Source organism: Drepanopeziza brunnea (genome assembly GCF_022702325.1).
Source record: "Drepanopeziza brunnea f. sp. 'multigermtubi' strain 214-2 chromosome Unknown ctg14, whole genome shotgun sequence".
Classification (NCBI taxonomy): Eukaryota; Fungi; Ascomycota; class Leotiomycetes; order Helotiales; family Drepanopezizaceae; genus Drepanopeziza; species Drepanopeziza brunnea.
This window is the reverse complement of record NW_027094077.1, coordinates 1227519-1253916: the sequence shown is the minus strand read 5'-3', so window position 1 is coordinate 1253916 and position 26398 is coordinate 1227519. Positions and strand designations below refer to the sequence as shown.

The window sequence follows — 26398 nt, the reverse complement described above, 5'->3', positions numbered from 1 at the left end:
AAAAAAAAAAAAAAAAAAAAGAAAAAAAAAAGAAAAAAAAAAAAAAAAAAAAAAAAAAAAAGAAAAAAAAAAAAAGAAAAAAAAGAGGGAAAAAAAAGAAAGGTAGAAAGAGAGGCTTCCAAAAACAAAGACGAACAACTTGATTCGGATTTCTAAGATAGGTATCCAGCGATTTCGAGGCCGCCCCTACTCCGTAAAGTAAAAAAGCTGGGCCGATCGTGTAGGCCAGTTCGAATTGGAGCTATTCGCAAGATCAGTTGGCTAGTAAATCGCGAGTATTCAAAATCAACCGAGTGCGAAAATTCGAACTTCTCTTAGGTAGAGCACGAGATGAGGTGTTAGCGAAAGTAGTACGAAAGAAGCGTCTGATTTATTTAAGAGAGAGAGAGAGAGAGCAGTTGTCTACACTTCCGTATGTACAATGTGAAACACGTGAGCTCGCTTCAAGCGCGGCGGCTTGGCAGATATCACCTGCAAGCGCACCTGCAACTTGCAAGAGCAGAGGTAAACAAACGTAAAACGTACGCTGCCGGCTTCTCTGGCTTCGTTTACAACTATTTGAAAAGTCGACTTTTGATTGTTCGCCCATAATTATTGATAAGCACAGCGCAGGATGGGGCTCGCTTTTTTATTTTTCAGAAAGGATATATACATATATACATAAGGTATATACATACATACGTGCGTATATGATTCTCTGATCCGATGATACCAGAGCTGAAGTCGATCTTGGTAGAGGTCGTAATATGGAGGGGAAGGGGCCACCCCTATACTCTGTAGCCGAGCGTTAAGAATTAAGCTGCAGTATCAAGGGAATAAGCATTTGGCGATAGATGCGCGAAGATGAATTAATTTCTTTTTCAGAGTCGGCGACCCGGTTGAATGAATCGGCATACGGTATTTCATCTGCTAAGTACCTACGTAGTGCTTATGCTCGACTCGCGAATTCCAAACTCTATTTCGATGGTATTTAGCCTGATGGTTAAATGAGATGAGAGATCGGAATCAGCTCTAGAAGAGGTAATGGATGCTTGATTTGTTGATCACGTGTGCTGTACAAGGCCAAAAAAAGCACGGAGTATGGTGCAGGCAGGGCTCCGGACTGTTATTAAAAACTTTCACTATTTATTGAGCTTTGATCTCTAAGTAAAGGCTTTTTCGGTTCCGCAATGTGGTCTAGCTGGGTATGCATGCATGTACCTATTCTGAGAGGGTTCGTGCAGGCTTGTGGCGAAACCGCGGGGGATGAGACGTATGGAAGCTATTCCCAAGTGTACTACTTATAGTTGCACAGCATATGGAACGAATTCTGTCAATCTCGATCATCGAGATGTTTCACGGCAGGTGATGGTCGGTCGACTAGGTAGGCTTCCAGAACGATGGAACTGGCGTCAGCTACGGATAGACAACAATGGCAAACTTGGCGTAATGTGCTGTCCATCTCTCAACGCCGGGCTGTGTTACAGTCACAGTCTCACAGATCGATCGCGGACAGAAGTTCGTCATAGCATTGGCGTAAAATCTCCATCTTAGATTAGGTAGCTCGGTATGCCATCCCATCTCTCATCTGCATATCAGTGATATCTGACAAGGCCTTCCTGGCCAGCAAGATGTGACGACACTGACGAGAGGCTGGGCTGCTAAGTAATTTACCGTGGTAGTAAGTACAGTACCGGAGTACCGGAGTACCGGCAGTACAACGTAGGTGTAGTTGTAGTTGTAGTTGTAACTGAAGCCACATGCCATGTCCATGTCCATGTCCATCGATCTATCCATGTCTCCTCCCATGTGGTTGTCGGAGAATCGGAGATATGTATGTCATGTTACGGACGGACAGTGAGTAGGGCTGCCTCTGATCCTGCTGAGATGATCGTGCTGTGATGATCCTGCTAAGGTAATCCTGTGTTTACCTACTCACTCACGTGAAGAGTCTCAGCTCAGCTCAGCTCAGCCAGCCAGCCAGCCAGCCACTCAACCGAGCAACATAGCAAATCCAAATCAATCCATGGCAACAAATACACACCGACTAGGGTGCGGGTCTGATCGATGATGCCTGTCACACGCCGCTCATACTGTTTATTGGAATTTGGCTCTCGGCACGGTCCAGATCATAAGGCTGCCATGATGACACTCGGACTGTTGCGAATAAGGAAAGATTTCGGAAGTTGGGACTTGGGGACTTGGGACGAGCGGGTGGAGCGGTGGAGCATGCTTGCTTTGCTTGCTGCTTGCTTGACATGTCATCAGTGCGTTGGAGATACAACTATAAGAGGTTGTGTACGTCCATAGGGACGTGGCGCTCGTGAACTATCTACCTCCGTACATGGTTTCTGTTCTATTATCATACTTGTACAATCACACGAAAACACCTTTCAGGAAAGACATCCGATACCTACAACCCAAACACCATCAGCGTACCCCTACTAGCGTACAGCGTACAGCGCCCAGCGCCCAGCCCCAACCCGACTGCTGTCTCAGTCATACATATATATAACACACACATATATACACACACACATATACATATATATACACACACATATATACGTACACACATACCTATATATACACCTCACAAACAGCCTCCTTCTGCATCTCGCTTTTTCTCCTTTCTACTGCTCCTGATTCACCTTCGACTACCGCTACTACAACGCCAACAACGCCAACAACGCCAACAACAACAACAACAACCACAGCAACCACAGCAACCACAACGACTATTGTGACTCTTTAACCTTCCAACCCAACAACACCACTCAAGATGCCTTCCCAATCTTCCGCATCGCACCATCACCAGCAGGCGCAGAAACAGTCCTACTACCTCACAACATCCGACGAAAAGTCATCCGACCAGTCGTCGCAAGAGTACTGGAAGGAGCCCTACACCATCGACGACGCCGACCTGATGTTCGACGGGAAACCCCTGAACCTGCTCTACGAAGAGAACCGCTATCAGGCTGAGCATCACTACGTGGCCTTTAGCGAAACGGTAAGCCCCTTACTTGCCTTTTCCCTCCCCTCGTGAATGAATCTTGCAACATCGAGTATTAGTAATAGTAGCTGACACATGTATCCAGTCTCGCGGTCGCAGCCGTCAAAGCAAGAAATAGACTACTTCCGGCGACCTCAAACCTAGGGGCGACATCACGGGGTCAGGGTCCGAGGTCAGGGTCTGAGGTCGAGGTCGAGGTCGAGGTCAGGGTCGAGGGTCGAGGGTCGAGGGTCGAGGGTCGAGGGTCAAAGAGTCAGACGAACAATATCAGGGTGTCTCCCTCCGCGCCGAGCGCTCGGCTCGGCACAGCTCACCGCCCAGAGTTTCAACGATAGGACCGAGCCACGACACATCCGAGGGCTAATTATTTCGCCTCCTTCCCTCCTAACAAGTGCAAATTCATGACGCAAGTTGGTACCCATCCTGGATTTGGCGAGGCAAATCACATCCAGTGGAAATTTGATCTTCTCCTCCCTCTCGGCATGGATTGATGACTGCGATTTTTGTTGGGGACAGGGCGGCAAATTCGTCGACGTCACCGGCTGGAATGGGACGGTCTTACGGCGCCCATGAGTCGGAACCAAACAGCGAGGGGGAGCTTTAGCAATTGGGCCTGGTATTTTGGGATTTGCGTTTGTTTTCGGCCCTTTTTCCGCAGAGAGGCTCTGTTTGTACCTGGTGCCCTCTCTCCCCGTCTGTTCTCCGGGATCTGGAATTTCGGAACGTAGCAGGGGAGATGGACGGGCGGATACACAGACAGGCAGGAATTTTTGTGTGATGATGCATTACGATGATGATGATGATGACAATGTAAGATCGACAGATAGATAGACGTGTGTACGAGCCGAGCTGGATATCCTGGCATATGATAGCCAGCTAGCGCATCACGCAAATAAACAAACATACGAAATGACATGGATAAAAGTCTCCCTTGCGTTGCCAGATTCCCTTGCTGGAAGAATGATAATAAAGTTAAGTAAAGAATTGCCCTGAATTTCTCACGGTATTTAGACTTTACTGTTCTCTTATCCTTTTCGTTTGCAATTACACGAATCGTATAAAATCGCCCGGGAGGGGAAATTCGGCATCTGACGCTTACAAGATAGTACGTACATCCCAAGGAGAATATTGCCTCTTTCTCTACACGTACAGTAAGTCGTACCTAGCTCCAACCCTGCAGCAGCATCGTGTTCCAGTTCCCCGGACCCCGAGATCTCTCCTTAGTACCGACCTAGCCATCTATCGGTGGCAATCCCCGCCCCCCTTCCACAGTATCATATGCAAACCCATCCACCGAACACCGTACGCTACCGGTATACCAAAACCAAAACTACTTTCGCGCCCCCTCCTACAGCCAACGGGTACCTAGTACAACGTCGCAGGCGTAAGTGGTACGCCCCCAGGGTAGGGTAACCAGGAGGTTTCCCGTGGAGATTTAGACTTTTAAGGCAACCCCAGGCTGTAACACTCAGGCCTGTATACCCGTGGTTTAAGTCGGTACCAATTGTGAAGTTTGTACGTACATACGCCCGCTAATCAAGCCAAATTCCCCCCCCCCCAACGAATTCCACTACCAACCGGTATTCTGGCATCAACCAAGCTGAAACCCCCTCCCCCCCCCGTCTATTTGCGCCAACTTGTTTTGTTTCCCGTACTCCCTTACTCTGTAAATAATACCAGCTGGTAATTTTTTTTATTTCTTTCTATTTACGAAGGTACTACTATATTTACTTACCTACTTCACCATACGGAGTAGCTAGCTAGCTAGCTCGCTAGCCCCCTTACGAAGTCGCTAAATTAAAACCTCTTTTCGAGACGACATATCGTACGCTCAAACCCCCCCTTTTTTTTCCCTAATTCTCTTTTACGTAAAAAGCTTTTTTCTTACTAGCGGCGGAGGAGGACTTTTCGCGATTGTCTCTCTGTTTTATCACGAACGAGTACGGAGGCTACCTGTACGGCGCATGGATTGTGGTGACGTGATGGCTCTTATTTCTCGTTTCCGTTACTTTAGGATATATATATCCATATCTAGTAGTATATCCATATCTATATATAGTACGCAGTTTCTTTTTTTTTTTTTTTTCGTGCAGTTGAACGAAACTGGAAGTGTGGAAGGCGGGTTTAGCGCGGTTGTCGGTGCTACTACGTACATCACTGCATTCCAGTAATCCCTACCGGGGTTTCCAAGACCTTTTTTCGTCGTCGTGCTAGGTATTCCGCACTGGATGACTGACATACGAGCAAGGGATCATTTGCATTTACCCTGCCTTTACTTATCTAGCCTCCGTATGGAGTTGGGGAGTGGGGTTCTCTACTCACTCACATGCAAAACCCGTACGTCGAAGTCCCAGGTGACAGAACAAGCCGCCACTGCCACGTACCGGTAGCTATCTCCGTCCGTCTAAGTAAACGGTTTTATTTATTTCAGTAGTCCGCAGTTACCGGACCGCTTGAACGTCTTGAAAACGTGGACGCCTTTGGCGCTACTGCAAAATGATACACATGCGACCCATAGGAACCATAGCCTGCCCATACATACTACGTACCTAGAAAGAATTCCCAAACGCGGAAATATATACATACATATATACATAAATCATATATATATATATATATATATATTCGCTTCTACTTCCCCCCGTCCCCCGGATGTTTAAATGTCGGACCCAGTCTAGCCTCATACGTAGTACTACGTAAATCACAGAGCGGTGCTTTCTGAATGGCTCCAAGCCCCGTCAGCTCAACTGCACAGACCAAATACCGACCTAAAGATACCTTTCAAAGCTAGATTCCTATAAGTTGATTGGTTTAAGCCCTAGTAAAATCCCTTGCAAAACTACTACGTATACTTTCGACATGTATTCATACTACTGTACGTAGTACTTCTAGGAGGGGAGGAGGCAGTAGGTATTAGAATGGGGACGGGCAGGCGCGCCTGTTTAAGATGCAAGACCCCTATTTACAGAGGTACCGGTACCGGTACTACTATTTCTCTCGCTTAAACAAACCACCAGGATATAGTACCGGTACCTACCTACTTCATACTGTAAGGGGTCGAGGGGCTCAAGCGATTGGAAAACCACCCACCTAGTACTAGCTGCTGACATTCCACACGCAGCTCCCCTTCTGAACCCTGGCCATCACGGAATCAAAAACGCCTTCGCTGCCATCGGCAATTGATGGGACACCGATAATTTTCAGCAGGGTCCTAGAGAAGGAGACGAGGTACCGGTAGTCGGACGGGCAGCCCTGCGTCGGTCGTTCAATGTCGTGCCTCTCCCAGGAAGGACAGAAAAAAAAAAGTTTTTGATGATTAGAATCCGCGCGGTTCTCGTTTTCGCTGGCTAAACGTGGCAGGAGAGATTAGAGACTGAGAATTGCAAATCGTCTGCAGGATGAATATATATATATATATATATATGTATATGTATATGTATCTTCAGCTTCTATGCTGAGGCAGAATCCCAGACAGCGGTCACGTAATTGCGGCCTAGCAGCCTCTGGGCGGCCACCAACGGAAATGCTGATTGTGAACTTTCTAGAGATGCGGGATGAAAGAGGAAAGGGGACGTCCAGTCTTCGGCTCTCCGTCAAGCCCCAGCGGGCGAGGTGGGATTGGCTGACGGACGTCATATCGAATATTCGGACCGAATTCTAGTGGTAATTTGAATTTTGATTTTAGTTTAATCTTTAGTTTTAAACTGTGTTTTAATTTTCACTTACTTTTTGTTTTAATTTAATTTTAATTTTTACTTCTTTGGAAGTCTGATATTCCCTGATCGTGAATGATGGCCCATATCCCAAGTACTGTAGGTACCACGGTACAGGTCTAAGTGTTACAGCCTGAGGATGCCTTGAAAGTCTAAAATCTCCACTTTAGACCTCCTGGTTACCCTACCTACCTTCAGGGTGTAACACTTACGCTTGTGACGTTGTAGTAGTAGTGTTACCTCGTACTAGTATTGGTTTACGTCGGGCGGGTAGCAGAATGCCGCCCTAAGGACCTCTCATGGGGTACGGCGACGTACTAAGTAAAGGTCTTATATATAAAGTACCATCTAATAAAGAATTAAAACCACGAAGGGGGAAAAGATTTCTAATAGGTATTCTCGGGTTTCGGATCCCGTGGTATCGCAATTCTTATACAACCTTAAAAAGCTTTTCAAGTTGGTGTAGTGCAGCTGCTGTCGACTATGCCCTTCCTTTACAGATAGGATGGATCACAGAAAAGGATAATCTTATGTTAAAGGAAAAACCCGAAAGCAAGTTACAGCTTAAGTAACGTATATCGGTATCGATATAGTGTCGAGAGAATTCGAGGCCGGACCGGAGGTCAGCCAAATTTTCGAGGCCACGAAAGGCTAAGTATGCATGCGAACGGCTTTTCGAAGGCGCAATATCGTAGATCGTCCTAAATCCTTTCCCACCTCTCACACCCGTTCCCCCTCTATCGAAAATACTCTTAGTATTTTCAATCGGTATGCTCGTCAGGTATAGATCGTAGTCGGCGTGGTGGTCGAGGTAGAAGAAGGGCTCGTTCGAAATCGCCGGTAAAGGAAATCTCTTGAAGAGGACGCGTGTCGATTGATTCAATTTCGGCTCTTTAGACTCTTCTCTGTCGCAGGATAGAGAGCTGAAGTTTCGTAAGGGGCACCCCGTACAGGTGAAGAACCGTAGCCCCCCGACCCATATCCCAAAGGAGAGCACACTGGACCTGGTACCTGCCTCGTCAGGCACCCCTCACCCAACCACAAACTCAGCTTTGGCTGCTGAGGGAACCCCCTCGCTCTTTGATGATGAATATGCGGAGCCTGGCGGGTAGTCAGGCGTACACTAGGAAGCAAATCTTTTAAGATTCTTCGCCACGGTTTGCTGTCATGGCACAGGCAAAATCTTTTTACGTCGCTGGATGAAGTGCCACCAGTATACCAACAGTGAGAATTCTAGGTCTGCAATTTCAACAATCAGCCGTGCTATATTTCAATTCCAAGAATCATTGCCTGTGACGATATACCCGTTCTCAGCCGTGACAGCTAAGCCAGCGTCTTGGAGAAGGGAATCGTAAGATCCGGTTCCGCGGCAGCAACGCAGGTAGGTGGCTCCAGCCTTCAGCATCGCCATAGACATCGCTCACTGAATAAAGACAAAAGAGCAAGACTTCATAGGTGAATATGGCACTGGGACCATCGGGATGGTAAGACCAACATTCTTGAAAGAGGTATGTTTTCTTCCAACAGAACTCCTCATGCTTATCATGCCTGGCTTCATCTCCTAGGAAACTATGTCCCGACCACCAAAGCGACAGCCGAATAGCCAACAGGGCCAAGACAATCATCACCAACAGCATATCCCAGAGGAGCGTACGGTAAGTACAAGTAATTGCCGGTTCATTAGTATTGCTGCCCAATTACCATGAGGGTAGACGACCGGGTCGGACCGGCAAAGACTTGGAGTGATACGGTGGCGCATAGGTATGCTGGAGGCGTTATGGAGGGAGAAACGTTGGCGTTAAGAGATATAAAAAACAGCGCAGGCCGATGGCGTATGGCGATTTCTCCAGCAGTGGGCTTCAAGAGTGCACTGAGATGCAACCCAGTCAAGTGACGATATGGGGACTGTTTGATGTTGATAAGCGTGAAAGCGTAGAATGCTCGACCCGTCAACCTCCAGTCAACGAGAAAAGGGGAGTAGGCTACAAATCGTCCATAAGCATGCTACGGAGAGCAGAATCGAGGCAGACTAGGCCTTTCTCGAACAATATACCAGCAGGCTATCAAGGCAAGCTAGTTGCGAAAGTGGACCATAAAGTGATTTGTAAAATCCAAAATCCAGAAGAGAAAGTACCGGAGCAAGTAGAAGTGGAAGCGATAATAAACACCGCGCAGTTGTAATCAAAACTAATCGCACTTGTGTAAGGGAAAAAAAACTCGCACTCAGGGCTACTGGGATAATATTGCGTTCGCGAGAATTGGTAGAGTCATCTTGAAGATGCAGTCATTCCACTCAGCGTACTCGCACGCCAAACTTGGCCTCAGTCAATAGGTATTCGCATTTCTCATTATTGCTCCAAGCAAGTATTATACAGTGAGCCACTCGCTACAAGCGTCCCGCAACCGCTTTCCAGTTAATCACGTCCCAAACCGCACTGAAGTACTCCGCCTTCCTGTTCTGGTATTGCAAGTAGTACGCATGCTCCCAGGCATCAATACCCAGCAATGGGGTGAATTTTCCTACAACTGGGTCCTGATTGGCATATGTGCGGATCAGGACCTGGCCAGTCTCGTTGTCCTTGACGAGCCACGCCCATCCGCTGCCTTGGATGCCGGCGAGCGCGGTGTTGAACTTTGTCTTGAAGGAGGAAAAGTCGTCATAGCTAGACTCGATGGCCGTCTAAATATCCAAATCAGAATTTTCATCCCACCTTACAAATGTATGAAGGGAATACATCTATACCTTCAAAGCTCCAGTCGGCTCACCACCACCTCCATTCTTGCTAGGCGCAAGGTTCTCCCAGAACAAGCTGTGGTTGATATGGCCACCACCGTGGAAATTGATCAAGGGCTGCAGCGCAATCTGGGCACCAATATCTTGCTTCTGCTCGGCGGTTTGCAGTTGCTCGGTGAAGGTGTTGAAGCTGTTGACATAGGTTTGGTGGTGGTTCTTGTGGTGGAGCTCCATGATCTTGCCCGAGATGGAGGGTTCCAGCGCACCGTAGTCATCTATCAATCTTGTTAGGAAATATAAATCTAAAATAGAGAGGTATACGCACAAGGAAGATCTGGGAGAGTGGCCTTGCCGCGGACAAAGCTGGTGCTTGCCATAGCAGCGGCTTTCTTGCAAGCTCCAGCTCGGAGAGCAGAGCGCGCAGCGGTGCTTGTGCGGAGGATGGTTGCGGACATGATGGTTGGTTTCAATTGAAAATCTTTGGATCCAAGCTTCAATTGTGTTGCGGAAGAGACGGATGTTCAATGGAAGGATCTGGGAAGAGTGTATGGATAGGAACTGCTGATATAATAATTATCAGGCTTTCAACGTCACTGCCGAGAATGGCAGGGATCCGATCCTCAACACCACTTCGCGTCTCCAGCTCCAGGCCGGAATGTCGCTCTGTGTTTGTGTCACCCAGCATCGACCACGACAACAACAATCGATGTATTCCAAGCTCAATCAAACGCGAGGGCAGTAGCAGCCGCCGTCATCATTAAAATGTCCTATTACGACATCGATGCAATTCTCACCGACGCCCAAGTATATGCTCACACTACCATAACAACGACCCCACTAACACCTTTCAGAAAGTGCCCTGCACATTCGAGCTCGACGTGCCCAACCTCGGATACCTAGATAACAACGCCGGACACTCCCTGAAATCCGGCACGCGCGTCGAGCTGCCCCTTTGGCTGGCCGAAATGCTCGCCGTGTCCTCACCCAACTCCACCAAATCCCTCGTCACGCTGGACCTCCCCCCGTCTCTCGCACCACGCGTAATGAATGCTTTAAAGGCCGATCCCAAGAGCGTAGATCTAAGGGCTCTGGCGCAGAACTTCTATGGGCTGGGAGCACGTATATTGGAGCTGTTTGAGGAGGAGGAGGTGTGTGATGTTTTAATGGAGACGTTCAGGGCGAGGGCCGCTGAGATCTCGGATCATGCAGGTAATGCGGGGGCGAGCCAGAGGAGTGGTGGCGGGAGAGTGGGAAATGATGGGGTTGAGTTCTTGAGAGGTTTGGATGAGATGGAGAGGGGGCTTTTCAGGGCCGCGCACGACAGTGCGAAGGCTATGAGGACGTGGGTGGCCGAAGTGAAGAAGGGCTGAGAGGGCACAGTTGAGGAATGGCCCGAGTCAGAGGAAGAAGATTCAATGTGGCCTTTCTCGTGGCAATGGATTGATAACTTGCGGTATACGGCGGGCGGAGTTGGTTTGTGGGCATAGGCATTACACCTGGAGTATGGAAGATGGGAACTGCTCGGTACGTAAGGATGTCATGAAATGAACGAGACTAATATCTGCATCTTCACCTCACAGTCCTTTTATCTTTTGCATACTCTCTTCTCGCTTTGCCCACGACAACAGCATGTCTCGTCTATACAACTCAGTGTCCATGAATATCCCTATGGCGACGAAGCCCTACGCTTTCTCATTGTCCTCGTCCCGCTGAGCCCTCAAATGCAGCTTCTCCCTATCATCAACCCCGAGCCATAGCATATCCGGCCGACTGTAATGCCCGGCAACATCAACAAAGCTCTTCGACCTAAGCACCTCATCAAAGTCCAGATCAGCATACAAGATTCCTTCCTCAGTCTCTCCAATATCGTTAGTCAACTGCCTTCCATCTGGGCCATAGATAGCCGAACTCCCACCCCCAGGAACCCCAAACATCGACCCTTCCGTGCCCATCTTGTCAATTCCCTCCTGCCCAATCACAGCAGTACTGTGTAAAACGAACGCCTGGCTCTCCACCGCAAACGTCCTCGACAAGTTCCTGCAACCCTCTCGCGACATACTCCACAATCCAGCCCCTTCCACAAAGGGATGAACAGGCGGCCAAGCCCCTACGTGGATATTCGGCTTCAGCAGAATCGTAGAAAATTTCAAAAGCGGCTGCAAATGCTCCCAGCATGCCAGAGAACTCACCCGTCCTACGCCTTCCACATCCACGACGTTCTTAAGCGTGTTGCCATTCGCGTCCCCGAAGACGGTGCGCTCCATATGCGTAGGCTTGAGCTTGCGGCGAACCATCTTGAGGAGGCCGTCGGGCCCGATGATGCCTTGCGAGATGTATAGCGAATTATCCGCATTCTCCGAGAAGCCGAAGTGGACGGCGATGTTGTTCTCTGCTGCGCTGGCGCAAAGCTTTTGCATCTGCGGAGAGTTGAGCTTGAGGCTACTTTTTTGGTAGGTGGTGCCGAGGACGAAGTCTACGGGACGTTTCCTACTTTCTTCGTCAGCACTTGCGATTGTAGGTATCGATCTTTGGAATTGGGAAGATGATTGGGCTGTGGGGCAAGGGGCGAGGAAACATCTGTACGTCCCAGATCCAAGCCGGGTATCCTGGGAACCAGAGCTCGGGGAAGGTGACGAGTTTGGCGTCATTTGCTGCTGCTTCTTTGATCAGCTTGCAGGCTTTGGCGATGCAGGCGTCGAGATCGAGCCAGACAGGCTCGGCTTGAGTCACTGCGACTCTGATCGTTTCTTCAGTTGGTCCCATTTTCGATGTTCGCTACGTCTATCGACTGTTGTTGTTGTTGTTGTGAGCAAAACCGACGGCAGAGATGTACATATATATCTTCAAGCAATGAAGGCTCTGAGCTCCAAGCGGTTTGCAGAAGAGCTATCTTTTTTTCCTAGCGGAGAATCGGAGTCGCCAGTTCGACCTATCTGAGAAGGCCTGTTTATGTACGCTCGCAACTTCTTGTGTATCCACTCGGCAATGAATGCCGGAGTTGGGATGTGGAGCTAGCGTAGCTTGTCGTGATAAGAGGCGGGTATGTACCGCGAAAAGCGGGCAATGCCCAGATAATAAGTAGGAGGTGATCGACGTTATGGCGGAAACTTTGCGCCCGCTTCTTCCGTCTGAACCCAACCCTCTCGACAGCACTGTGATCGATGTGACGGCCTGTTGCCTGTACGGGTTTGGTGTTTAATAAGATATGGGATGCAGGGGCCTTTTTAATTGTAAAGTAGCTAGCTGTCAGGCTGGGACGTTAAGCGGGCTTTTAGGTACACTGCGATATGAAACCTAGCGTGCTGTGGTGTATTTTGTGTCGGAAGAGTCCACTACGATGGCGATCTAATGCATTGTTTGGGGAGACTTTTGCTACTACTTCTAGGTTGGTGTAGCTTCACCCTTTGTTATTGTCTAGATGAAAGATGAGGGTCAAGCGAATCGGCTCAAATCAGGGGCTTAGGCGAAGGGTTTGAAAACTCCCTCCGCTGATGCCTACCAAGAATACACAAAGAAGATTAAGACATGTACGAACCGCTTGCCCTGATATTGTTCTTCGGTATCATACAGCTTCCAACTGCGAATCGCAAACATCACCCTCTTCCGCCGACCTTTTATCTTTACTCATGCCCATATCCTATCCTAAAGCCCACCATCTACTACTCGCGAAGAGTCCAGTTTCCTATTCGTAAGTTGAAGCATATGTATTGCTTCGTCGGTGCAGTCTTCGCATAGGGCTCAATTGCTGATATCGGTGACCATCATGGTTGCCTCGCTTCGACCTCTCTCGCTATATCAAGACTTATATTCTCTACCTGTCTGCCCTTGCCTTACTAAGCTCATCTATACCATGAAGACTGAGTCTAAATTCGGATCCACGCTGGAACGGGCGGAGCGATCGCTGGATAGGTGTCCGCTGTGTCTTTGATTTTCAGCTCTAATATAAATATCTGGAATTTACGTCGCGCGGAAGGGAGCAAAAGTGAAAGCAGCGGTGGAAAGCTAAGATTGTAGCAGCGGTATGTTGGGTATTCATGACATACATGACTGGAATGAACGACATTTGGGTTCGCCTTTCGATTTCAATCCGTTCTTCAGATAACAGAGTCCTTGCGATAAGCATGTAAAAGATGGAATTTAGAACGTTGTAGTATCTGTATGCTTCTCCGGAGCCCTGTATAGAAGCTTCAGGCCTTTCCTTTTGTGTACTGCTTTGAAGATGACTCGTAGATCCCAATGAGCTTGCTGTTGGTACTCCGTAAACCCAACCATTGTTTTGGAATTTCACAATCGACATGCTTAGTACTGCTAATGGTGTTGAAAGACTTTGTTTGCTTTGGGAGGAATATCCTATTTTTCTCTCCGTCTGCTCCTCATGATCCTCATGAGCAGATTACTTTCCGAGCCAAGGTCTAATTGTCTCTAGTGAGTCTATTCAAAACTCAAACATGTTTTCTCTTCTAGCTCGAGTTCATATTCAAGAGAATGGGATTTGAATTTGAAATCGGGTTTGATTTGCCTCTTTGAACGATTCAAACTTACCAGCTCACGGTATGATTCTCACTGGATTGGAGTTGCGACTTGTGAAAGTACAGTAATCTCGAAATTCAAAGTTATACGTACCTCTTCTTCAAGTAATAAAAGACGAAAATGTGATTTTCCAAAGCTTTTGGTAGAGCTTCATCTCGTGAACTTCTAGATGTCCCGCTTCTAGTAATTACCTTATGCAGATGTTTGATTTTACGCAATGGAATTGAAAAGGCTGTGAGCCGTTCAGAAGCTGCCTTTCTGAGAATGCACGGGGCTGAACTGGGTCCTGCACTGCAATCAAGGAGGGGGGTGCTGGATCCAAGTTGAGTTTCAAACTTGAAGCTGCCTATTTCGGAATTAAAAAAAAAAACCAGCTCACGTACAGCTATGAAAGCATTACAGGAAGATTCTCTAGTTTAGAAGTAAACTGCCAAGAGCCCTCGATCTAGAGTTTTGGAGTTCTAACAAACCAAAGTCTCATCTCTAACTTTCGCAGATCAGATTCATTATGGGAATATAACTCTCCGCCTGAATAGAAGATCCCAAAGATGATAGATATATATTTACTTATTATACAAACCAAGTCCGCCCCGAGGTTTAGAGTCAGGTCCTACACACCTGCGAGCTCGTCAGAGACATTTGCCGCTCAGTACCCTGTAAGTTACATCCCGCAGGTGTAATCAGGCAGCGAGCGCACCGACTACTACTCGGTCTCTCCAAAGGTCAGAACTACCTACGTAGCAAGTGACCTATTCCAGCCATCTAAATACACACTCTTGACGGATTTTCGTTTGCTCCAGCTTCGCATCAGTTATTCTCTCCGAATCCTGCTAGCCTCGCTGGCTCTATCTACGTATTCCTTATCAAGACAGGCCTCTTTCCTATCACCCCCCAACCCCCCCGTAGAAATATAAGGCAGGATCTGAAGAACCCTTTCAGAAATTGGCGTGCGCGGAGCTCTTGATCTGCGGCGAGATCTTTTATCTAGTAGTTGCACGCAGGCTGCTGACAGGTCTACCTAGGCCTCGCCTGGCGACGAAGTTGCTTTACATCATAGAGATGCTCTGTGCGTGTATTCACAGTGGCAGCCACAGGTCTCTGTCTTTTTTCCCCCACGCTTTGGATAAGGAATCTCTACTGACGTGTTTGCGAGGTAAGAAAAAAGCAGAAGAAGACGAAGAAGACGAAGACCCTGATACTTCCCAAGTCTTACCGTGGGTATCAAAGCTTCCGCGGGAACGGTTACAGATGATAGAGAAGAACAAGTTTGCAGCAGGCGGATTGATTGTTATCTATGTAGAAAGCTCAGTGCAACGTGGGGTTATACACCTCGCCTCTTCTACTGGTGCTCCTCCGTGTGCACCTTAGTAGCTTGCTTACATGGCCTCAGGCCGTACCAAGACCCCCACCTAATAGTTCTTGCCCCGAGAGCTTGAATCTCTCTCAATCCGAGCTCTTGGTATTATCTCTTTCCGCTTTCGTAGCCCATGTCATCGTTTCCTTTTATCTTCCTACATCTTGTCACTGATCTTCTTCAACAAACTAGCTCGCCGATACCTCTATCAACTAACTCTAACTTCGCCTAAGCTATACACTAGCAATTATCGTCGGCTACCTTCAATTTAATTGTGAGAGACCGTGACCGGGCGCTGCCAGGTCGGCAGCACCAAGGCGGCAGAGTAACGGTACAACACTTATGAAACAAGAACTACTCGTAGAAACAAGGAAAAAATAAGGAGATATGCTCGCGAAAATACGCTTTACAAACGTGCATCATGAGTATAAACATGCGTCCATTCATTGCGAGTTCACACCTGAAAAAGCAATGAAAATATAGCGAAATACTTTCGTAAACAACGACGAAATTTTACTTCTCCGCTTCGAAATCTCTTAGCAACCACAACTTTTGTTTTAAGAAAGAAGAGGGTCCTACAGGTCGAAAAGAAACGATCGCGTCTGTAACACTACCGAAGGGAACTAATCATCAAATAAAAGTTAGTAGTAATGCGAGTGTACCTACCTACCTACCTTCAACAGGCCTTCATAAAAGTCCGATTCTCGCGCTCTTCGCTTACTCCATCTCGTACCTATTTACCCGGGAATGCGGATTGATACATACCTACGCATCGTTCAACCGTACCAAAATAGCTCATCGTACCTTCCTTGACTTACATCAACGCTGTCGTTAAGCTCAGAAACCGGTGTCATCTCAAGCTGCCAAGTCGCTACCGCTTCTCCCCTATCTTATCCCTCTTCTTTTTTTATAATCGTCGTCGAAATCGATCGCTTGTCAGCTCGAGAAAGGGCGTTGTTGGCTCTCTCTTCGCTTATGTCGCGCACGGACTAGTAGCGTCGAAAAGTGCAACAGAAGTATAGTATACCTACTAAGAGTACTACGCAGTAACTCCTGCTGCTTTGACTCCGCGCAATGAGGGAATAACAACCTGGAATTAATTAAAATTAGATGGATTGGTGAGGATATGGACTCACACGTTGCATGTTCTAATGCAGAAACAACTACGATATAGTTTGTTGGCTGATTTTCTATCGGTGAAAGAGAAAGGAAATTTTATCATCCCGCCTTGATGGGGCCGACGGCGCGGCCAGGTCGGTAATTGCTCGAATTATTATTCAAGGTCACAGACGATCAATACGCAGAGACGTCTAGGTACTGGAACAGATTGTAGCTTAGCTAAATCTTGAAATACCTTATTCGGAATCCACCGTAGAGCGATCCCGACATGATAACCGTGTCTCTAGCAATTAAACCTCCACTCCGTTCAAGCTACCTACAACAGCAGCAAGGGAAACCTAGCGTAAATAAGGTATATCCAGGCTTTAGTCAGCCGTCCGCAGTCGCGCACAAGACCCGATCGCTCGTATCCTTTCTCAAGATGATATACTACGTAGGTAGATAGTAAGAATCGAAGCGCAAACGACGCGAAACAAACCACTGCACAGATCGCGACAAACCATCGCGTGGAAACGAACCGGACGGGCGTCGATCGCATGCAGAGTCTCAAATCAGCATGCGCGGTCGCGGCGAAGGCCACCCGATGAAGAAAGAGGTACAGAGGAAGGTACGCAAGAGAGGTAAGGTAACCGACCGCGAAAAGGTCAAAAGGGGAAGGGAAGTTGATCGATCGCTCGCTGCTTATCGATAGCGTCCGGAGCTCCGCGCTGATTGCTGCAGCCGGATTCGATCCCGAGCTTTGATCGACCTGGCCTGCGGATCGAGAGAAGAGCCTGGCAATCGAGTCCTGGCGCCGAGCTCGTTTAGATAACACGCACGTAGTACTAAAGAAGAAGAAGAAGAAGAAATAGGTTTTTGCAAGGTTCGAGTGATCGTTCTTTGGGAAGCTTACCTACTGTACCTACTGTGCTGCAACGTAAGGTTATCCCGTATAGACTCGACAGAGTGGCGTGCGGGGGCTGCCAATAACGTATAATCTCTGTCCCCGAACTGATCAGTGCGTCCGTTGACGGCGCCAAAAAGCCAGTTAGTTGATCTAGAGTTTTTTTTTTTATTTTTTTTATTTTGTCTTTTCACGAAGGTTTGAAGCTGGCTTACCAGGGGCGACTGCGAAGATCGAGGACTGCCACCAAGCACGCCTTTTCCACACTTCTCTTACCCTTTTTCTTAGAGCGAGCCGCTTACCCCGGTCTATAGATCCTGTATAATTGATTTAGCAGTATCCGAGTCAATTTGTAGTACTCTTCGCGCAACCAACGCACTGATCAGTCAAGAAACAGAGATTACACTACATACTACATAGTACTACTACGTACGTACTACTACGTACGTACTACTACGTACCGGTAGTACATTATTAGCAGCCACGCGCACCACTTTGGAGGGTTCATGCGGTGTACCTACGTAGTACTTCTACCCACCTCCCTCCACTGGTAATGGTCTTTGCAACTTACTAGGTACCGTATACAAGTCCGTAGTAGTAGCCTAAATAGCCTCAGGCCACAACAGTGACTAGTTAGTTCCCTGCTTCGCGGCCCCCACCACGGTACTTATTGCACGTGCCGGCCCGCGCATGCGTGCCCAGAGGAAGACTCGTTGACCGTACCGGTCTCAGATGGGGGAACGAGGTAGACACCCTTCCCTCGTCGCCCGCTCGGTGCGTCGGCTTTGCAGGATACGGTACGGTACGGGACCTGCGAACCCAGGCCCGGGGGGAGACGCGGGCAGCGCAGGAGGGGATCCTCCTCCCGTGAGTACCTACTGGTACTGGAGGAGGTAGAGGATCATCATGCGTTTCGAAGCTTTGGCGGCGGCGGCGGCAGCGGCGGCGGCGGCTGTCGACAAGATCGATAACGATGTCGGGTCATCCCGCCCGCACGGATGGGATGCGTTAGACTGTGGAGAGGGGCGGGAAGGGGATACGACCGGGACGGACTACGGTACGTACGTAGTATGTTTTCGGGCATGGCGACTAGGTAGGTGGCGGGAGGATGGAAGATAGGAGCTCCTGATTTTGTGTCAGAGGAGCAGGGGCCTTTGAAGGATTGCTGAGGGAGAGGTAGTAAGTAAGGTAGTACGTAGTGCATGAGATAGGTACCGGTACTGGGGCTGGTGGATCGGGGTGTTGGGACGAGGCTTCGGTTCTTGACTCGTCTGGCGGTCAGGTTATAAGATGGGAGAGACGGGAGAGTAGGTATACATACGTACGTACGTACTCACGAGATGGAACAGCATGTTCAGTGATTGAGATGAGCACGGTTGATGCTGGTTTGGCAGAGCAGGAGTCAGCCACCTCATTCACACCCTGACATCCCAGGTCAATCGCACGCATGCCAGGAAAATCGCAATATAATCGCAATATAATCGCAACAGAAGTATTCTACATGTCATTCACAAATCGGGTTTGATAATGACGCAGTGTCACAGACGATACAGACATGCTCCTAATGCTCAACACAAAATCTTATAGAGCTTCTTCCACATCGGCCAGTCGCGCTGATCCTCCTTCCATTGCATCCGTACGTGCACGCTCTCGAAAGCATTCCTGCCTGTCTGCAAATCCACATCCCTGGTCCTAACCCATTTGGTGCGGTACCAAATCTTATAACACGAATACATCAACACAACAATGGGCGTGGCCAGATACGCCTCAAAAAAATTCGCTGTCATCTCGGCGAAGCTTCTATTGGGGGCGGCGCTTGTAGGAGAGATGGCGACCCAGCACTGTGCAACGAGGACGCCGATCAGGGCGCCGAGACCGATCCAGGATCCGGTGACGCCGATAGGGGATTGGTGGACGAGGTCTGAGAGAAGATTGCCTTGTTCGATCCAGGCCCTGCGAAAGCGGATATGTGCGAAGCAGATACTGGCCCAAGTAAAGATACTAGAGAGCCCGGCCAGCGCCAAAAGCCAAGTGAAAGCTTCGCCTGCCAAGGGCGAGGCGTACAGGTAAGCGAGGAGGTCAATAAATAAGCATACCAGAATCGAAAACAAAGGACGGCCTTTACGATCGACGTAGGCGAAGATACGCGGGGCCTGGCCCTGCTCGCCGAGCGCTTGTAGGGTACGTGTTGCGCCAAACATGCAAGAATTGGCAACGGAGAGTACAGAGATCAGGATAACGGCGTTCATGACGCTATCGAGGCCGTGGATGCCTGCGGTTTGGATGGCGATTATGAAGGGAGAGGCTTTGGCGTCGACATCATTACGGCCGAGGAGTTGAGGCTCAGTGTAAGGAACCAGGAGGCCGATGATAACTATCGAGATGACATAGAACTACTATCCATTAGAGAGTGAGAGAGTGGGTGCGAGAAGGGGGAGACGCACGAGAGCAATTCTCCAGAAAACCTTTTTGATAGCTGTCGGTAAGGCTTTGCTGGGGTTATGTGTCTCGGCGGCTGCAAGGCCTATAAGTTCTGTGCCGGAGAAGGAGAATGAAGCTGTCACGAGAATGTTGCAAAACCCTTTGAAGCCGTTATGGAAGGCGCCTGGATTTCTCCACTTTATCAAAGTCAGCTCTGTATTTGGCAATTTCCAAGGACCCGAAATCTTCGGCCTGAGAACCAAAAAGTGCCAGCGTTTAAGGGGGGGGGGGGGAGAAAAGGTATGAGATTCGGTACATACATATCTGCCTCCGATGTACCCACTGTCTGGCTAGATGCTCATGAGGTTAGAAATTGTTCCTAATCTCGAGAGCAAAATAATGAAAACGCAGAGATAGCGGCGTGAGGGTAGAGGGCTGTTGCCCGACAGTGCTTACTGTTCCGCCACAATTGATCACAACACCAAGGATGCTGAAGTTGGGTTAGCGAGACACCTCCAAGTAGAAGAGGCTCCTTACATGAATCCTATGATTGCCGTGACTTTGATAATCGAGAATGAATACTCCGCTTCTCCATACACATTAACCCCGCACAGGCTGACGGTGGCAACGATGAGCAAGAAAATCGTGATGGCGGCCCACTCAGGCAAGTTTAGATCCCAGAACTCCAAAGTAATAGCAGCGGCCATGATCTCGATAGGCATCGTGAATATCCACTGACAAGCATAGTTCCAGCCGGTAGCGAAGCCCCAGGCAGGGTCGATAAAACGCGTGGCGAAGGCCGAGAAACTCCCCGCCACCGGAAAGGTCACGGCCAACTCCCCGAGGGCCTGTATCGTGCAAAACAGGACGGCGCCGATCAGCAAAAATGCCAGCAGCAGAGAGGCCGGCCCTCCAGTGGCAAGAGCTGCGCCGGTACCGATGAAGAGTCCAGTTCCTGAGATTGAGATGAGCGATTGCTCACGTGACGCTGAATGGAATGGAATGGGATAGCCACTGCATTGCCGGTGCACCCACCTATGGAGCCTCCCATGGCGATCATCTGCAAATGTCGTCCCTTGAGCCTCCGTACCAGCAGCGAGTTTGCCGTGTTGAACGCGGCGGCCTGCTGGTTGTAGGACCGTCTGTTTGCCCCTATGGCGGGTGTGAACGTGTGTGAATTAGGAGCAGCTCGGAAGCTGTCAAAAGCTTTGGACGACGAGAAGCGTGCGCCTTTAGGCCGAACCAGCAGCGGTCTCTCTGTAAACGTCTTCGGCGCGGTATTTGACTTGGCCGTCTCGGCCTTGTCGAGGGCGAAGGCGCCCATCATGGTTGGGAGTGTCAGGAGGTCGACGTCGAAGAGATGGGTGGTAATTTGAAGGGCGGATGGACAAGATGCTAGGTACTGTACCTAGGAGGTGCTGGCTGCTGCTGGCTGGCTGACCTCTGACCTCTTGACCTCGAAATCCTCGGCCCCGGGAGGGAAAGGATGGGATGGGCGAAGGCTCGCGAGAGTGTTCGCCGTTCTGTTGTTCACTTAGACAGATCTAGAGTGCTAGAGTGCTAGATCGCTGGCATATCACCGACTTGTTATACATTGCTTGCTACGACAACGCGATACCGTGAAGAAGGGTCCGTCGGTGGGTGAACAGGCGGCGGGTCGAGGAGGTAGGGAAGGGAATCCTGGTGAACTTTAGTAATTTACCTGATGATCCCGTGCCCAGGGAAATATACCTTTATCTCGTCTAACTTTCGACTACGGAGCAAAGCACCATGTAAGTGGGTCTTACTTTGGCCGTCGATTAATCCTAGTGTTCCTTGGAAGGCTTTTTCTTCTTCTCTTGCAGTGCTTTGCAAAGGCTATTCTACGGCTGCATTCGATCCTTCGAAAACCAAAACCCCATATTTCCCTAAGCGAAGCAAGTCAGAGATCCTAGGTACTACGTAGTTCTCCATCCTTAGGAGTCTTAGGTACCCTACCCGCAACTACTGTACGACATTCGCCCTTCGAGCTGGGTATAGAATTGGGCCCTGCAATCGTACGTAGGAAGGTGGGAAGTGCACCTCGAAGCTCTACAAGAGGCGAGAAGGAACCTGACGTTATCTGTGTCCCTGTGCTTGGTACCCCATATCGAATTTCACTTGCATTCTCCAAGTTGCCTCCTCGCTCGGTCGTATCCGTGCTCTTGAACGACAGACAGTGCGAGGGCGCAATAATCGAATCCGACAAGCAAGTATGCGTCCTTCGACGGGCCTCGCTTGGTCGCAGCAGCTCGTGGACAATCTCTCTCTCCTCTCAGTAACGAGGGCAGTGAGCACCGAAATAGCGATAAGTCCATCTTTAATCCTTCCTCTCCTTCGTCTCCTTCCTCTCCTTGGAACGGAATGACCCTTCCCAATCGTCATCTCTCATCACCGGGGCATATTCATTTGTGCGGCGTTTTCGATGGCATCTCTCTCTGCCTGGACCATTTCGTCTTGAGCCATTGACACCGCACGCGAGATCTTTCATTTTTCTTCCCGAGTACGTGTGGATGCCTCTAGCAGACTCCGACCCGTGAAGTAAGCGGTCGCTCCCATTCGAGTTTTACATAGCATATCGCCTCTCTGAACATGGACATCGTGCGCCGCCTCACGAGCGAGGCTCCGGATGTCCAGGGCTTCCGGGAGATCAAGCCCACACTGCTGGTCAGCTGGTGGTGTACCATCTACGCCATCGTCACCATTCTTTTCCGCTTCGCTGGTAGATATGCTCGGGCTGAGAGAGTCTTCGTCGAAGACGGCATCATGCTGGCGGCGCTCTTGCCCATCTCGATAAGGCAGGCCTTTGTCCACCTGGTGCTGCTTCACGGGACCAACAACGCCAAGATCGATGGGCTGTCCACCGAGGGTATTCGCGAGCGTGAGATCGGAAGTCAGATGGTCTTGATCTCGAGAATCCTCTACGCTGCATCGTGAGCTGCCTCCTCGCTCCCAAGGGGCCAATTCCTAACTTCGATTCAAGGCTCTGGGCGATAAAATACAGCACCAGCGAGTTCCTGCGCACTCTCACCGACTCGGTTTGGCAGCGCTCTCACCAGAGGTACCTGCGAATCTTTCTCGCCGTCACCTTTCTAGGCACAGTTGTCAGCGACCTCGCGGCTTGTCAGCCCTTCACGCACTACTGGCAGGTGGTCCCCGACCCGGGGCCACAGTGTAGAAACGGCTACGCGTTCCTCTTCACCACCGGCCTTCTCAGCATCGTCACGAATCTCACCTTGATCATCTTCCCCATCCCCATGATCCTCAAGTCGCGCCTCCCGCGCGCCCGGTACGTCTCTCTCACCCCCTTCTCCCACACATATTGATGCCCCCCCAAGGAGGCTCTCTATCCTGATGCGCCTCTCGCTCCCGCTCCTCAGCATAGCCGTCACGGTGTACTCCCTCGTGCACATCCCCCAGAAGGGAGGGCTGCAGCAGTATCGCTCCCTGCTCGCCTCCCTCGACATCCTGCTCGCAACCTTCACCTCTAACGCCCTGGTCCTCATCTCTCTGATCCAAGACCGCGGCTACAAGAAAGTCAAGTACAGGGCTCCGCCCCGGGACTCCGACGGCCGCTCGACCCGCACGCCCACATGCAGGTCCTCCGGCTCCGTGCGCCATTCCAGCAGGTGGGTCAGCGACGACGATCTGATGAATGATACTAGCAAGGACGAGGACCCCGGAGCGGGATTCGTGTTGGACGCTTACCCGCAGAAGGTAGAGCCGCGTGATTCCAGGAGCAGCGCGGAGAGGAGCGCAGCCAGAGAGAGACGGGCGGGGGTGATCCTCGAGCAACCGCTGAGAGCGAAACTGCAGGAGATCAGGGTCAATGTCGCGCCGGCGGATCCCGCGACGGATCCTGCGGACTGGGTAGATCCGGACTGGAAGATTACCGGGTATAAACCTCGCGGGCTTGACGCGCTCGCGAGCGACGTGGGGAGCCCTCTGGAAGGGCGGAGACGTGGCCGCGCTTCCCTTCTATATTTGTAAAGCCTAGCTATCTCTAAATGCCATAAGCGTAATCCTCACCATCCAAAACCGTCAGGAGCTGGTATCGATGGAGGACGGTGAGGTCTACCGATGCAGAAAAGGTGGAAATCAGCAGGACCAAGGTAGCCAGCCAGCTTAATTAAGCTACAGACAGGATCGACGAAACCCCGATAAATGCATTTCACTGAAGCCAAATATACAGCGTCTCTGCATTCTAGGATTATTCACGTTCTTTCAAGGGCGAAAGTACTTCCTCGGACGCGATCCGCAGAGCAGAGATACAAGCGTTACACTATCGGTAAAGGTGAATAAATTCGCCAACGACTCGTTTATTCTCGCTTGCGGCTCGTAGCTTCGTTGAACGTGCATGCCATCCGAACGACAAGACAAATCAGTCCACCGGCTATCAAATTCAAACAAGCATCTCCCCCTAAATGCCTCATCTAACTTACAGTGAGGTCCGCCTGTGACAGCACCATCGAAAACACCCGGAAATTTCACGGGCATCTGCTACATCTTACTTTTAAAAGTCAAACCCTCACCTTTCTGACTCGAGGCCAGGCAGCAGAGTGGGAGCATCTGGATCAAGCACTCTTCGACCTCCAAAGATCACTCCACAGCTCCTTAAACCCATACTTCGGCCTCTTCGAATCATAGATGACCACCTTATCGCTCGCAAACCTCTCCAGCACCCCACCGGGCTTGTGCCCGATGATCTCGACCATGGTTTTCGCAGGGCGAGCAGCTCTATCCTTGATAGCCTGTGAGAGCTGGGGTGCCACATCTGCATAGCAAGCCTTGAGCTCGCGCTCGAGCGAGAAATACGGTTTCTTGGCCAGCTCGGGGGCCATGAGGTTATAGGATCTGGCCAAGCTGTTGAGGTTTTGGACGGCGAGCGTGAGGTAGGAGTTCTCGGCTGCTTCCCAGGTAGGGATCCGGAAGAGGGCTGGGAGGGGAGCTGCGGGGGACTCGGGTTGGGTCTGTGGTTGCTCGTGGGAGGTGGCTTCGGAAGTAACAGCACCGTCTTGCGTCTCTTGTGAAACCTGTACAGGTGGAATAGCAGAGACTGGCGTAGAGGGCGCTTCCTGCACGATTTTGACGGGCGCAGAATCGTTTGTAGCCTTGTCTGGGAGCGAGATCTGCTCTACAGCTCTCTTTCTGGGATTGTAAGCTTTCTCTGCCTCTGCGTATCGATCGGCGATTCGCATCTGTTCTTGCAAGCTTCCCCCCCGGCTTGCAATAGTCCGCGCAGCATGGCGTTTCCAATCATTCCGCAATCTAGCTCGGAATATGTTCGTCGCCTTGATCAGCTCCTGCTGCTTCTCGATCCAAGGAGGGACAATCTCTTGTCTCTGGATCATCTTGTTCATGATATATTCCGTAGTATCAATAAAAGGGTTGTCCGCCCGCACATCTCTCACAATGGCTTTGCCACGGGGTATATTCTACAGCTGTCAACCTCCATTGATCCTGCCAGAATACGCATACCCAGATGACCTACTTTGAACTGCCCCCTAGCGATAGCATCCTCAATTCTCTCGTTAGCCAACGCAGCCAACCCCCGAAACGAATTCGGCATCGTTCCGACCCCCGGCCCAAATCTCTCCTTCAGACCCCTCCTCATCTGCTCCCTCTCCTCGTCAGTCATCTGCGAATCCTTGGAAACGGCGTAGGCGGAAGTCCTATCCCTTGCATTCGCCAGCCTCTCCCCAGGCCTCTGCTTCGGCTTCGGCTTGAACCTCAAATCAACAGTCGGACCCGGAATCTTCGCCGGCCCCCGCAGCCCCGGCTGCAGCGGCTTCCTCGCATCGTCCAGCATCCGCAGCGTCGCATCTGGCGACGACTCCTCCCCCGTCCATATCCGGCCAGTGGCGATCTGCCGCGAGCCCTGACCGACGTGGGAGCCGAGCCCGGCTTCTGCAAATGCTGCTGCGTGATCCGAGCGGAATTTCGCGGCCTCGACGCGCTCGATCAAGGAGCTCTTTAACTCTTCGGAGAATCCTGCCTCCTCGACCGCTTTTCTGCCTGCTCGCCCGCCCTCGGTGAGGGCGTCTTCGGTAGCTTGAGCCAGCCGCCTGGACATTGCGCCTTGTTTCCGTTCGCCATACCTCTGAGAAGCTGCAGATGTGCCGTCGGATCTCGGTTCTACTCGCCCGGATTTGATTGACTGGTCAGCCTCCTCATCTTCTAGCTTTCTGTTGTCAGAGCTTCGAAGTGGCAAACTCTGGGAGAGATGCCGAGTTGAGTGCCTGTATCTGATTGGCAAGACATTGGTTCGTTGAATCCGCGAACAGCGTGCGCATATGTATGGGAGCTGGTTTCGTATTCCAGGCATAGGAGAGGTATCGGTAAGTAACTTGAAGAGTCAAATCAGTCCGGGTGAAAGGTGGATAATCAATTCGACGTATGAATAATAGATACCCCTGTAGACTTCGATAGGAGATTAGATTGCCGAGCGATCGGAAATAAGTAGCGCGGAGCAAGCTCCGGTGTCTGGGGAAGAATAAAGTAGTTAAGCACATAGAAGAACTGGGAATACGGGCTATTATCTATAAGTGTAAACTCTCAATACTTCGCCTGAACCCCAGATCTTCGTCATAGCCTCACACGATGCATTCTGGTCAAGTGCACGCAAAAGTGATAC

The 26398-nt window shown here is 50.1% G+C and overlaps 7 protein-coding genes across 7 annotated transcripts; 3 read left to right on the top strand and 4 right to left on the bottom strand.

The window, feature by feature from the left end:
* Positions 1–2761: 2761 nt before the first annotated feature.
* Positions 2762–3110, top strand: L3040_007941 (uncharacterized protein; the record flags this gene model as incomplete). Its single annotated transcript, XM_007295560.1, has 2 exons — positions 2762–2989; positions 3078–3110. The coding sequence occupies 2 exons, from the start codon at positions 2762–2764 to the stop codon at positions 3108–3110; spliced, it is 261 nt and encodes an 86-aa protein (XP_007295622.1).
* A 5981-nt stretch (positions 3111–9091) lies between these two features.
* L3040_007940 (uncharacterized protein) lies at positions 9092–9894 on the bottom strand (the record flags this gene model as incomplete). The annotated part of the gene is made up of 3 exons (XM_007295561.1): positions 9092–9385; positions 9449–9714; positions 9765–9894. The coding sequence occupies 3 exons, from the start codon at positions 9892–9894 to the stop codon at positions 9092–9094; spliced, it is 690 nt and encodes a 229-aa protein (XP_007295623.1).
* A 307-nt stretch (positions 9895–10201) lies between these two features.
* L3040_007939 (uncharacterized protein) lies at positions 10202–11099 on the top strand (the record flags this gene model as incomplete). Its single annotated transcript, XM_007295562.2, has 4 exons — positions 10202–10243; positions 10291–10794; positions 10927–10963; positions 11020–11099. The coding sequence occupies 4 exons, from the start codon at positions 10202–10204 to the stop codon at positions 11097–11099; spliced, it is 663 nt and encodes a 220-aa protein (XP_007295624.2).
* A 22-nt stretch (positions 11100–11121) lies between these two features.
* Positions 11122–12202, bottom strand: L3040_007938 (uncharacterized protein; the record flags this gene model as incomplete). Its single annotated transcript, XM_066154763.1, has 4 exons — positions 11122–11406; positions 11499–11546; positions 11629–11926; positions 12015–12202. The coding sequence occupies 4 exons, from the start codon at positions 12200–12202 to the stop codon at positions 11122–11124; spliced, it is 819 nt and encodes a 272-aa protein (XP_066010660.1).
* A 6691-nt stretch (positions 12203–18893) lies between these two features.
* Positions 18894–21073, bottom strand: L3040_007937 (uncharacterized protein; the record flags this gene model as incomplete). Its single annotated transcript, XM_007295565.2, has 6 exons — positions 18894–19718; positions 19770–19943; positions 20067–20096; positions 20203–20236; positions 20284–20701; positions 20782–21073. 6 exons carry the CDS (start codon positions 21071–21073, stop codon positions 18894–18896), a joined length of 1773 nt encoding a protein of 590 aa, XP_007295627.1.
* Positions 21074–22356: 1283 nt separating this feature from the next.
* L3040_007936 (uncharacterized protein) lies at positions 22357–23754 on the top strand (the record flags this gene model as incomplete). The annotated part of the gene is made up of 3 exons (XM_007295566.2): positions 22357–22697; positions 22748–23053; positions 23103–23754. The coding sequence occupies 3 exons, from the start codon at positions 22357–22359 to the stop codon at positions 23752–23754; spliced, it is 1299 nt and encodes a 432-aa protein (XP_007295628.2).
* A 584-nt stretch (positions 23755–24338) lies between these two features.
* Positions 24339–25837, bottom strand: L3040_007935 (uncharacterized protein; the record flags this gene model as incomplete). Its single annotated transcript, XM_007295567.2, has 2 exons — positions 24339–25199; positions 25256–25837. 2 exons carry the CDS (start codon positions 25835–25837, stop codon positions 24339–24341), a joined length of 1443 nt encoding a protein of 480 aa, XP_007295629.2.
* Positions 25838–26398: the final 561 nt, after the last annotated feature.